Genomic DNA, 13,619 nt, shown 5'->3' on the forward strand with positions numbered 1-13,619 from the left:
GTGTTTCTTTAATTCCAAAAGTTGTAATAAGTGTTTAGTAGCATGGTTCAACTAATGTTGAAGACCAAATTGGTCTAGGGTCAAAATTTATAAAAATGGCATAAACCATATGTGAGGGTTTTGTGAATTTCCAACTTTTATTCTTTTATTTTTCTTTGCTTCATTTTGACAAGAGTAAGGTTTATTTGGTGTTATATTGAGTTGGGTGAAAGGTTCACACTATTTTGAGGCAATGGAAATGGCTAGGTCAAGATTTGATAATTTGGCTAAGTGCCACATATGCCTCTATGCATATATTTGATTTTATTTTGTTTCTCACTTGAATTGATTGGTAGGTGCCTTGTTGAGTGGGTTGAGGTATTTCAATTCATCTACTCAAGGTAGACAAAGCAAAGCTCATCATTTTCAAAAAGTAGCCATAGGCTTGCATATGCCTTTTTCTTAAATAAGATCTTTTCTTTTTATTTTATTTTTCAAAGATTGATGACAAGAGGGATGAGGTTTAGGGTTTAGTAAGTGTTGCAACGGTTCACTACCATTTAGCAAAGTAAGAAAGATAGAGTTCAAAATTTACACATTAGGGCTATATGCCCACATATGTCTTTTTCTTTATTTTGGGTTTTCTCAAAATAGATCCCATGATTTTTGAGAAGGTTAGGGTTTAGGGTTTTTCTTATTTGATTTCTTTCTCTCTAAATTTTATTTGGTTTGTGATCTTCACTTGATCACTTTAGGGTTTTAGGGTTTATCACATAAGCATAATAACACTCATCATGGCAAAAACACAAGTAATAGGTATGAGCACTAAGCATAGCACTCTATTTAAGAAAAGTTTTTGTTGATTCTCATTTTTGGAAAAAAGGAAATTCATTTTCTCTTTGTTTTGAAATTTGGGGTGTTACAGCCCCAATCTCCATTGTGATGTGTGCACATCCAACAAGCACATGACATGGGAATGCAACACACCACAAGCCCACAAGCTCTACTTCGCCCAATTGGATGCCGAAATCGCCAACAAGACACTTCAAGATACCATTGTCTTCAAAGAATGGTGCAAGGAAATGGCCAAGAGGACGACTATGAAGTCCACACTTCAAGATGAAGCACGAGAAGGCCAAGTCAAGGGTGACGTTGATTCGAGCCTAGCTCTCAACAACACCTTAGCGCCATCAAATGGTGTCAACATGGGAGGCGATGGAGTTGAGAAGGTTGAGCATGGGATTTTCCCTTCAACCAAGGAGGCGAATGGAGTTGAGAATGGTGAGCATGGGATGATCCCTTCACCAATGGAGGCGCATGGAGATGAGAAAATCGAGCCTACTCCAATATGCTTGAATGAGGAGATGGTACCAATCCCATATGAGCATGAGAGCCACTTAGCCCACTTGAGTGAGAGTGATAGTGAGTTGAGTGACTCCCACCCCATATGTGAGTTTGAGTGCTTCCATTTGGAGGACATGAGTGATACACCGAGTGAGTTGAGAGAGGTAGTTGATAGGTCCATGGAGACCATTTTGAATTCTAACAACTTACCCTCTACCTCTAGTGTGTTTTCTTGTGTCTCATTAGGTTTCATGGATGACGAGTTCCCGATCATGGAGAAGATGTACATGGTGCATGAAGATGATGCTATCACACCATGCTTGATTGAAGATGAACATGGAGGCCACATGGAGCCTACCACTTCCACAACACCTACCTCAAATGAGTCGGACTACAAAGGTACCTATATGGGTGTTGATGATGTCATGATCCCACTAGTGGACATGATGATTTGTGAGTGCATGCATGAGTTGGATGATCCTATTGCAATGTCATATGCCTCTTTCACATTCCCTTGTGATACTTGTGATACCATTATGGTTGATCATGTGGAATTAGTTTCTTATGATAATATCACCATGCCATGCTATGAGAGTTTCACTTTCTCTCCTATTGCTTGCAATATGTTGAACAATTGCTCTTTCCCATGTATTGCTTGCAATGAAAATGATGATGCTAATGCTTGTGTTGTGACAACCTTGATGAACAATTGCTCTTTCCCTAGGTTTGTCGACAACCATGATAAAATGTTGAACATGTTTTGTGCTAGATGCTTGCAATACTCTCCCATTAATGCAACCAAAATGTTGAACAATTGTTCTTTCCAATGCTTGGTTTGCAATGATGTTAATATGCTTGTAAATGAGATTGCCCCCATAGCTCTCTCAAATTTTGGAAACTTTGCATATATCCATGTTGAGCATGTTCCCATGTTTGCTCCGCATATTCACCATATCTACTATGATGCTTTGCTTAACGCTAATGGTGATGTGCAAAAGAAATGGACCATCATGATGGATGATGTGTTCATATACCATGCACACACGTTCTTTGCTTTGCCTATTGTGTGTGTAGGTACAAGAATGCCAATGTCAACCTCGATTGAGCACGAGTTGACAAAGAGAGCTCTAGAGAGCATAATACAAGTAAGTTCAAGATCGAACCCGGCTCTAATACCTTTCCCATGCTTTGCATTGAACATGTCGAACAATTTCACTTTCTTGTGGTTCTTTTGCAAGCATGATGATGTGATTCTTACCGTGGGTGTTGCCTCAAACAAGTTGACCAATTCCTCTTTTATTTGGTTTGTTGGCACGCATGGTTGTGCAAATTTCTACTGGGTGAACTTTTTGGATGATATGTTGTGTGTTGCACCAAATATGAGGACCAATTTCTCTTTCCAATGGTTTGTGTGCACACATGTTGATGATATTTTAGACACTCTTCTGTATGTGGTTTTGCCAAATTCTCCTCTTATTGCTTCAAGGATGTTGAACAATTTCTCTTTCCGATGCCTTGAGTGCAATAATGCACATGAGTTTCTACATGAGATGGACACCATGGTCGTCTCACAACTTGGAGTTTTTGTGTTCCCACATTTGGAAGATGTTCATATGGAGTTCTTACACATTGACCTTGCACATGCATTATTCTTGATAAATTTGTGTTGTGCTAACGGTGTTGTGAACATGAATGGACATGTCGTTGATGATATGCTCCTCTATCACGCACACATATACTTTGCTTGGTCTTTGTTGTGTGAAGGTACACGTGACATATGGATGAGTGTCAACGAATGGGTTCAACCCCATACATCTACTACACAAGATCTCTCAATGAGAGCACACCGACATCTTGCTAAGGTGATCTCCTTCTACTTGCGCTCTCTTGCTAAACCCGTGGAACATTGGCTATGCTTTGAGTGTTGTTTGGATTTTCTTGTGCTATTCATAGGGCTCTTGACAAGCGAAGCGACATTCAAGCGTGGTTGTCATCTACCTCCTATACAAGTTCATGAAGAGCTACCGTCGAGGACGACTCTTTTTCAAGTGGGGGGAGATGATACGGGGCGACCTTCGGTCTTCACCGCATCATGTGCTTCATCGCCAAGACGGCACGCTAAGGTGAATCTTCTCCTTTACGCGTGCCTCGAATTGCTTATTTGGGATGATATACTACTTCATACCCCGTCATATCTTGATGATAGGAACTCGACGACAAGTACGGGGAGAAGAGAGGATGCCATGGAGACCCGAGGACGCAAGGCCGATGTCACGGAAGCATGGAAGAGAAGGAGAAAGAGGAGCTGGACGCTCCAGGCCGGAACTTCCTCCCGACGCAGCCGGAACTTCCGTCCAGATTCTATCCAAGACTGAAGATGCTCATGCTGAAGAGCTGCGGCCGGAACTTCCGCCCCTGATGGTCGGAACTTCCGCCCAGGACCGGAACTTCCGCCCAGGACGGCCGGAACTTCCGCCCCATCGAACCTCAGCCAGATCTCAGCCCCCTTTGGCTTGTAACTTACCCCTTCATCCCCTTGCCTATAAATAGACACCTACCCCCACCTTCATGAGGGAGAGATGATGTTTAGATGAATTGGCTTATGCCTCTATTATTCCCTTGTGGATTTGGGAAACCCCCACCTTAGGTTAATTCCTATTGTATCACCCGGGCTCCGATCGAATCCTATTGTATCTCTTTGGTGACTTCTACCAATCTTGATCTTTTGCTTGCACTTCTACCTATTTGGTCTTTTGCTTGCACTTCTATTGAGTTTGGTCTTTTCACCCTTCTAGATTCATAGGATCTTCGATTCATCGATCTTTTTGCGGGACTTCTACCGAAAGGTCTTTTCCTTGCAACTTCTATCGAGTTGGTGGTTCGGGCCAACGAGAACAAACCGATTGTGTTGTGTGCGTGTGTTTGTATCGAGTTCTTCGCGTTCATCCACTTCCCCGCGAATCCTCCTCCGCAATCACACTCACCCGGGTCAAACCGTGAAGATTGGGCACACCCTAGGGCTTAGCCCGTATCAATCTCCTTCTATCGGGTGCGCGTCCAACGCTCCCGATGGGAGTAACCCCCGAGTCTAGGTACGGATGCTTGCAACCGTGCGTAGACTCAAGTTGTGCCACTCGAATGTCTTCTTCTGCCGAAGCTTTCTGCAGGTCTTCATAAGTCATCCGATACATTTATATCGGGGCTTCAATTTTTCAAATAAAGTATAACACGCAAAGGATATCGAGTAACGTGCCCAGCTTTGCTGGTTAACTGCCAATGGCAAAACATCGTTACCCTATTCAGGAGAAGAGCTACTAGGTACTCACAAGGATTTATGTGATCCCTCCTGGCTTGATTATAACCTTGGGAGATCTTTAAAGCCTTGGAATCTATATTTACACACTTAGCATCTCTACCTTATTCACATGCATTTTAGTTTATTTTGAATTTGCGTAATAAGTGCAACTTTAGCACCCTTGGACAAAGGAATTATTTATATCCCATGATTCTCGAGTCATTATATAGTTGAAGTATGTTGATTCGTGGTTATTGTTTTAGATGTATGAATTATGATGCGTATTATTTGTCTTACATTATATGATGACTTTGAAGTCTTCCACACTAATGAGTACCGATTGTAGATTTTAAGTGGTCATAATTGAACATGTTGTAGACTATTGGTTTGATTACAAAATAGAACCATGCTCAATAAATAAAGAAAATAGCGATGCAAGAATCAAATAATAGCACTACTAAATAATTTAGAATGAGTGAAAGATGAGTGTGGTACTCAAGCTATAATCTCTGAATTACTTCATACCCAGTCTGGGATTTATTAACTAAGTACCAAGATCTATTTTGAGTCTCATGAAGTTGAAAGTATATCTAGCTCCCTTGCACAACACTACAAAATTAGTGTGCAAAGCAAAAAAAAATGGAGAGAGAAAATAGATATATACCATGATCGTGAGAAGCAACGAAAGGGATCATACGGAACAAAAGGGATCATACTGAGTTTGAATTCCATACGGATGTGCAGGTTCTAAAACATGTTTGAGGTCACCTCACATACTTGTTCAGCCAAAATTATATTGCTAATGGAATGCATGTGGTACGATTGAGCAAATCGTATTCTCTTATGTTCTAAGGGATCATCTCTTAGCTAAGGTATGGAAACCTCATCTTTTACTTTTCCCTCTTCTGGAACTTAGCAAGTATCATACATGGCAGCTCTAAGACCCTGACTAAGCCAATTTTCTCCATTGTACTAGATGGATACTGTTCAATAGCAAGATCCGGCAACAAAGCTGAGAGAAGAGCGACCATGGTCGCGACGGGGAAAGTTTCTCCGCCTCCCATCTCCGGGCAGCTCTACCTCCACCGCGACCAGATCTGGCATCTTCTGGGCGCCCTCTCTCCATCCATCCAAAGGTAAAGCCCGTCGTCGCCGGAATCGAAGCGGCCGCTCCTGCTCCGTGCGGTGCTTCTGGCCATCCTCTCCCCTGAGCTGCGAGCCTCCGTCCACTGCTGAAGCTCCTGCCTCCTCCAGCCCTACTGACGCAGCGAAGTGGGAGTGGAGAATCGAAGGGGCTGCTGCAGTTCTGGTCTGCCTCGTCGCCGTCGTCGGTTCTGCATAGGGCATCGTCTGGCGACGAAGCAGTCGCAGCGCCCACCGCCATGGGCGGCCCTGGATGAGCTCACGGCGCGTTCGTCTGGCCGGCTGGCATGCTGCTGCAGCCACCGACGGCCCCGTCCGCCGGGACAACCTCCCTGTCTCCGGTGCCCGCTGCCGTGCTTGCTGCGGCGGCCCTTGCTCGCCGCAGGTCAGACCCAACGGTTGGTGGGCAGATGCGTCGAGCTCGTCGTTTCAACAAGTCAGCATTGGCATACCCTGCTGCTTCTCGCCCTCTTCCCGGTGAGCTCCGTGACCCGGCCGTGGTGGTTGAGGGGCTCGGGTCCCTGTCGATGCCGCTGCTTGAGAAGATTACCCAAGCTCCGTCGTTGCTCGTGACGGAAGGCCGTGTCTCCAGTGATGCTCAATGCACCGACGATGTGCGCGATGGGGAGAAGTCGCAAGAGAAGATGGAGTGTGTCGACGATGTGCTCTTTGAGGAGATAGCGTCTGAGAAGTTGGAGCCTCTGCTTGGTCCTTCTTCAATGTTGGCATTCGGCGGCCTCTCTGCTGCCGCTACTGCTAAGGAGGGTTGGGTGCATGCGGACCGGGGGCGCCGCTCTAGCCAGGGCGCTTCCCCCGAGCCATCGAGGGGAGGTCTCGAGCGTAGCCTCGCCTTCAAGCGATGGGCTCGAGGAAGGTGTTTTCATTGCCTTGAGCATGGCCACAAGGTCAGCGCATGTCGTGACTATTTCAGGTGCATTCGTTGCCGCCGCCCTGGGCATCGGGAAAGGTTCTTCCGCGCTCGCTCTCCGGCCCCTAGAGATCGTTCTCCGGTCACCCATGCTCTTGGCCAAAGGAGCTCCTCCCCATCTATCCAGCCTTGTCAACCTGCGCTGACCCGCAGTTGGGCTGAGGTGGTCGGCCGCTCATCGTTGAGTGTGATGGTACCGCCTAGGTCCCCTTCCCGGTGTTGCAAAGATTCCAATGCCAACATCAGTTTGGACTCTGCTTTGCATTCCCAGTTTGCCTTGCTGCGCACAGAGCTTGTTCAGCTTGTCGATGCCCGCGTCGAAGAGGTGGCTCGTCCTTTGCGTGATGAGGTAACTAATTTGAAGCTTTTACTGGCGCGTGTTACCGAGTCTGTGGAGCATGCAGACTTGTTTGTTTCCTGTGAGTCCTCTGAGCATGAGTCGCATGTGGTTGTTGATGATGATGCAGTCGCTGCAGTGGCGTCAAAGACTGGTGATGAAGCCATTGATGACACGGCCCATGTGGAGTCGAATATGGTTGGGGAGGAGGAATGCTTCTTTGGTTGTTTCTCCCCTCGGGCATCCCCGTCGCCGCAACCTGATGTGCTAGTTGGCTCTGAGTGCGAGGACATCGATGTGATCATGCATGTGATCTAGATCATGCCCGACCTGCAGGAGCTGTGTGAGGGCCTCTCCCCTCCTCTATCGATGGTTCACTTGCAGGTGGACTCGCTTGTGACCTCGGAGGTGGCTTCCACACCACCACCGGTGGAGGCAAGCTGTTGTGGTGATAAGGTCATCGAGTCAAGCGCTTTGGCACCTAACTCTGATGCGCTCTTTGCTAGGGATCTTGGTGACCTTCTTGCCAGGTTGGAGGCGGCTAGTCCAGGATCTAGCAAGGAGATTGCTCGCCTCCTAGAGGATAAGTCTTCGAGGGGAAAAATCCAGAAGGTGAAAGAATACCTCAAAAGCAGAAGCAGAAAAAGTGGCGCCACAAGAAACGAGTCCGCAGTTGGTTGATGGATGTATTTTGTCCGTAAAGTTTATGGTTGTAGGAGTTGCTTGGCTTGGGAGTAGTCTCTTGTTTTGTAGGTGTTGCTGGTGTTTGTGGCTGTTGGTGGTGTCGTTGTAACGGTCTTTTCGTCCAGTTTCCCGGTAATTAACTGGACAATTCTCTTCTTAATTAATGGATTGGGGCAAAGCTTTTGCCCCCCTTTCAAAAAAAAAATGTACTAGATGTCTTATCTTAGACACTGTTTTCTAGCTCATTTTTATAACCATGCCATAATTTAAGGAGCATGCAACCGATAATTATAGGGGTAACCTAAGAGATAATTCATCGTAGAACTTGTTTTTTTTTCTTCTCTAATCACATGCAAATATTTAAGATAAATTAGTCTTATCAACAAGTATTCATGCCTTCGCATCGTCATATTCTTCGTGCTACTCCATCAGGCAAATGGCAGCACTAGATTGACAAGGTGCAGATCTTATGGTTGGTCGATAGAGGCCAATGAATGGTTAGACCATGGAAATAAATCGCAAAAAAAGAAAATGTTTCTAAAATGGCTTGTTGCAATGAAACTTTCTTTTTCTAGCTGCGGAGTGTGTTCTAGCAAATGTACCTCGGGGGCCTGGTAGGCCGATCCAGCCCCCGTTCCATTTAAGGAAAGATTCCCCGGGACCATCCTCCCACGTCCAAAAAAGGAAAGGAGGCAATTAATGAGCGGGAATGTGTCTCCCGAGCGGGAATTTCGGGCCCAGATATTTTGATGCCCCAGGCCAAAATACAAAGGACCGACCAGCCCCAGATCCAAGACAAAAAACAAGCCTTTCTCACCACGTTCTCTTCCTCCTCCCTTCCTCCTTCTTCCTCCTTCGTTGGCACCCCCAGATCTGTCTTCCTCCCTGCAAATCTCCATGAAAACTTCCTGAATCAGGCAAATCAAAGCATCTGAAGCTTCAAATTCGTGCATCCTCCAGATCAAGAAAGGTACTTTCTTAAACAGAAATCACCAGCCCTGCTTCCTACAGTTTCAGCATCCTCCAGATCTGTGGAATCCCAGGAGCAAAAAATCTAGGGGATTTCCAGTAGCAAAAGCCTTCCCATATCTCTCTACCCCCCGCCCCCCTGTGCAGATTAATGGAACTCCTTTGTATGTTGAAAAAAGAACTCAGTAGATTGCAAAAGGAAGTAGAGAAGAACCTACACATGCCTGTGAGAACATAGTTGATGTGCATAGTAACAGGTGCAAGTAGAAAAGGTTGCAAGCATCATAGTAACAGGTGCAAGTAGAAAAGGTTGCAAGTTTCAACTCCCCCAAGTTGCAACATATATGCAGGTGATGATAATATGTAGTAGTTTGCATTTACTAGAAACTATCCTAAGATCAAGCATTGTAGAAGATGTTTCTGGAGACATCTTTTTCCAACTCAATCTCAAACAAAAAGGACTTGACTTGCAAAAAGTAGCTAGCTTGACTTGCAAAATCTGAGCACTGATAGTTATCTGCATCTGTCTTATCTGACTTTGGGCATAAAGTTGTGGGTGTTGAAGTAGGAACCTTCTCTTAGCTTCTTTGCTCATCCTGCCACCATAGTTATCTGCATCATGACAAAAGAAAAAATTCAATATAGTTGCTAGTAATCTTAATGCTGTCACAAATGAGATATTTGTATCCAAATAACTTCTATATCTAGCATGGAATCCTATTTGTTAAAAAACTGAAAAAGCTAACTTAGATTGTCATTCCGCAGATGTCCGGCTTGGATCTTAATGCTACACCTACAGAAGATGTTGAAATGGACGATGCGGAAAAGCTATTTTGCACTCAAGTTGTCCCAGAACCAGTTGTAGGCGAATCTCAGGACCCAGATTGTGATGTCCATGAAGCTGTGGTTGCTAATTCTGATAGATATAGTGGCAGGGGACATGAACATAACGGGGAGCAAGCAGCAACTGTTGGAAACCAAAGCTTCCCTACAACAACTTTTCCTACAGATACCACCACCAACCCTGATTTTGCTGAAGGTGGAAGTGATGGAGAAGCAGTTGGAATCACTGAAGAAATTTTGTCCAGTCCTCAAGAACCTTTTCTTGGTATGCGATTTGATACCCTAGCTGATGCGAGAGCTCACTACAATGCTTATGCTGCAAAATTGGGATTCTCTATCAAGAATAATACATCAAAAAAGAAAGCACGTACAAATGAACTTGAGAAGCAGCAGTTCGTGTGCAACAAGTATCGCCCACCTAAAACTGAGGAACAAATGGAGCAAGAAAAAATGGCATTTACTGAAGATGTTAGCCCTGTTGTGCTTGATGATGATAATGATGAGGAACAGGAAGCTGGACCATCAAAAAAGAGAAAAACTGCCAACAAGTTTGGGGTTAAGCGAAAGAGAGAAACCATCAAGCAGACAAAGTGTCGAGCAAGAATGTTTGTCAAATTGATTAATAACAAGTGGGAGGTGACTTATTTTATTGCAGAGCATAACCATCCAATGATTGTGAAACCATCTTTGATAAAATACTTGAGATCTCACAGAGGAATTCCAAGAGATGAGAAAGAATTTCTAAGATGCCTTCACAACTGCAACTTGGACACAGGTTTGTATGCCAACCTCTATGCCTTCACTGAGTTTATAGTTTTTAGTAATATATGCTACTAACTAGTACATCAACATGAGGAAGAAAACAAATTAGTTCACATGTGGAATGCAAATTAGGCAATAGCAGTGTGCAATTTACTTGTGCAGTGTATGCAACTGGGAAAATGTGATCTTCTAAAAGAAGAACCAAATGTGTTAAGTACAGTGCGCCACTTAGCCACATAATATGTCGGGGTAGTGTATGATTTAGTTTAGCATCAGTTTCTAACTTTGGTAGAGTTGTAGTTATGAAATAAGGGACAATGTAGGTAAAAAAGGAACGCAATAAAATTGAAGAAATATGTATCTTGAGCATCAACATAATTAACTTGCAAAAACATTAAAATAACACTGGAAAAAACATTTACAGGGCGCATGATGGAGGTGATGTCTGAATTTTATGGTGAAGATTGCATTGTACCCTATGGCCCGAGAACAATATCAAACTTGAGGTCATCATTCAGAAGCGAGAACAAAGAGCTTGACATAAGTGACACACTTGAGTATTTCAAAGAGTTGCAGCAAAAAGACCCAGAATTCTTCTACGAATTCTCCTTTGATTCAGAAAACAGAGTTGAACACATTTTTTGGGTTGACAGTTTGGCAAGAAGAGCATATGCAGAAGCGTACCATGATTGCATCTCATTCGACACTACTTTCTGTACAAATATATTTAGCATGCCGTTTGCACCATTCATTGGTATAAATAGACATGGGCAGTCATTTATGTTGGGTTGTGGTTTCCTAAGAGATGAAAAAGAAGACAGTTTTGAATGGTTGTTCCGCGTCTTTTTGAAAGCAATGAAAGGGAGCAACCAACCAACATAATTACAGACCAAGATTGGGCTATGAGGAATGCAATACCTGCTATTTTTCCATTATGTTGCCATCGAAACTGCAGATGGCACATAATGAAGAAAGCTAATGAGAAACTTGGATCATTCCTAGGACGACATCCAGGCCTGGCTGAAGATTTCAATGAATGTGTTGACGAGAGTATGACTGTAGAAGAATTTGAAGCAAACTGGGCAGAACTGATTCCGAAATGGGAATTGTCGCAGAACGAAACATTCAATTGGTTGAAGAGTAATGCTCATACATGGGTTCCATGTTACTTCAGGGATCGCTTCTTCCCCTTCTTGTAGTCAACTCAAAGAAGCGAGGGATTCAACGCTGTTTTAAAGCGGTGCATTAATCCAAAAAATTCAATCAAGCACTTTGTGAGGCAGTATGAGAAAATTCAGGCCAAGATATTGGGTAAGGAGGGCAACAATGATTACAGGACAGATGAGCTTGAGGTTCAGCCAAGAACAACTTTCCCGATAGAAAAGCATGCGATGGCAGTTTATACAAGGGACATCTTCCACAGGTTCATGCTGGAGTTTGGATTTATTGGTCGATACGATGTGCAAGTGATTGGAACAAACATGTATGAGTTAATTCCTAACAACCTCAGATGCTACCCTTATGGGTCCAGAAACTACTATGTAAATGGTAGTGGTGGTGCCTACAACTGTGATTGCTGCAAGTATCAGCGCGATGGTATTCTTTGCTGCCACGTGCTAAAAGTGTTCACGCATGTAGGAATTAATGCGATACCGGAGAGGTTCATCATGCGCAGATGGACTCAGCAAGCAGTAGAGTATGTGCCTATGCATACTGGGCCAGTACAAGATGATGTGATGCCCGAACAGTCACGTCAGAAAGTGCGGTTTGCAAACTTGTCGACATCGTTTGTGCAAATGGCTAAATTAGGTAGTGAGTCAGATCAAGCGGAAGCTATTGCTCGCAGGCACATAAAGGAGATGAGAGCAGAGTTTGTCCAACTACAAAAGGTTCGAAAGAAGAAGAATGCCCAGCAACCAAGCACTAGTGCGCCACATCCAAACGCAGCTCCTAATGCTCCGCAACAAACAGCAGCCCCAAAAGCCCCGCAGCAAACAGCAACTCCAAGCATGCGCAGGCAGAGAGCAGCTCCTAACGCTCCGCAACAAACAGCAGCCCCAAATGCCCCGCAACAAACAACAACTCCGAGCATGCGCCGGCAACGAACAGCTCCTAATGCTCCGCAACAAACAGAAGACCCCAATGTCACACAGCAAACTGCAACTCCAAGCATGCATCAGCAAAGAGCAGCTCCTAGTGCTCTGCAGCAAACAGCAAGTGCAAGCATGACTCAGCGAAAACTAGTTCCTAATTTGCCACAGCAAAGAGCGGTGCGTACTGTGCATTGCCCGTCAACTTCAGCTCCTAATGTGTGTCAGTCAGGAAATGCAGGAGCTTCCCAGAAAGGACAACAACCTGCACCATCCACCTGGGCATCACACACTGCAAATATTGATGATACTCATGGGTGGACATCTTCAGGTTCTGCACATTTTTCAGCACAACAACCAGCATCAAGCACCCAAAATCAATCAACATCAATGAAGTCTGACCATGCTGTGCCTCAACGTCCATTACGTGCGAAGAAATCGTCTTCTACAAACCAAACGTTGTCTCAGGCAATGTGCTAGTGATTTGAGTGAACCTAGTAGAGAAGGTATGGTTGTCCTAAACCCTCCCAGGTCTAATACTAAAGGGCGGAAAAAAGGAAGAATCCCATCAGGCATTGAGTTGGTTGCTAAGAAGACCACCTTGTGTGGTACATGTGGCTTGCCAGGTCACAACGCAGCGACATGTAAAGCTGGTCTAGGACATAATAAGGAGAACTGAGGGGACAGGACAATCGGTTTCGCAGTCAATGTGATGTTTTCATACCTCAATTTAGTTTAATGATGTCCATCCACTTGACTGTATTCTTCGGAGAAGTCACCCATGTATGCACCATCAACTTCCTAATGTTCGGCATGTTTTCAGACCCATATGTGGGTAGTTGCCTACAATTCCAATGTTCGGCGTTGAATAGCGTGCAAACTCCACATTCATTGTTGTAGTGTGAATGAGAACCAAAATTAGAAATGAAGTAACATGGGCATAAAGTAATAACTAAAAAAGGATGCATGGAATTGAGGGAAAAGCAAGTTATCATGCTTCAGAAAAAGCAACTTAGTATCACTGTTTACACAAGTTAAACTTTAGCAGAGAGCAACTTTAGCACAGGATAATGATCATAGTAAAAAACACATGTGGAGCCAACTTAATACGCGGCAGTAGACCTAACTTATATGTAATTAAAAAACCAAGTTAGTGAAAAAGTAAGTCAAACTTAATAGTTAACAGTAGCCAACTTAATTATAAATGTGCAGACACCTTAACCCATACTGTGCATAGTTATTAAA

The 13,619-nt window shown here is 44.2% G+C and overlaps 1 protein-coding gene across 1 annotated transcript; it reads left to right on the plus strand.

Annotated features, from left to right (window-relative positions):
- The first annotated feature begins 9,444 nt into the window (after positions 1–9,444).
- LOC139833555 (protein FAR1-RELATED SEQUENCE 5-like) lies at positions 9,445–11,483 on the plus strand. Its single transcript, XM_071823857.1, has 3 exons — positions 9,445–10,297; positions 10,709–10,964; positions 11,240–11,483. Exons 1-3 carry the CDS (start codon positions 9,445–9,447, stop codon positions 11,481–11,483), a joined length of 1,353 nt encoding a protein of 450 aa, XP_071679958.1.
- The last annotated feature ends 2,136 nt before the right edge of the window (positions 11,484–13,619 follow it).

Source organism: Lolium perenne, chromosome 7 (genome assembly GCF_019359855.2).
Source record: "Lolium perenne isolate Kyuss_39 chromosome 7, Kyuss_2.0, whole genome shotgun sequence".
NCBI lineage: Eukaryota > Viridiplantae > Streptophyta > Magnoliopsida > Poales > Poaceae > Lolium > Lolium perenne.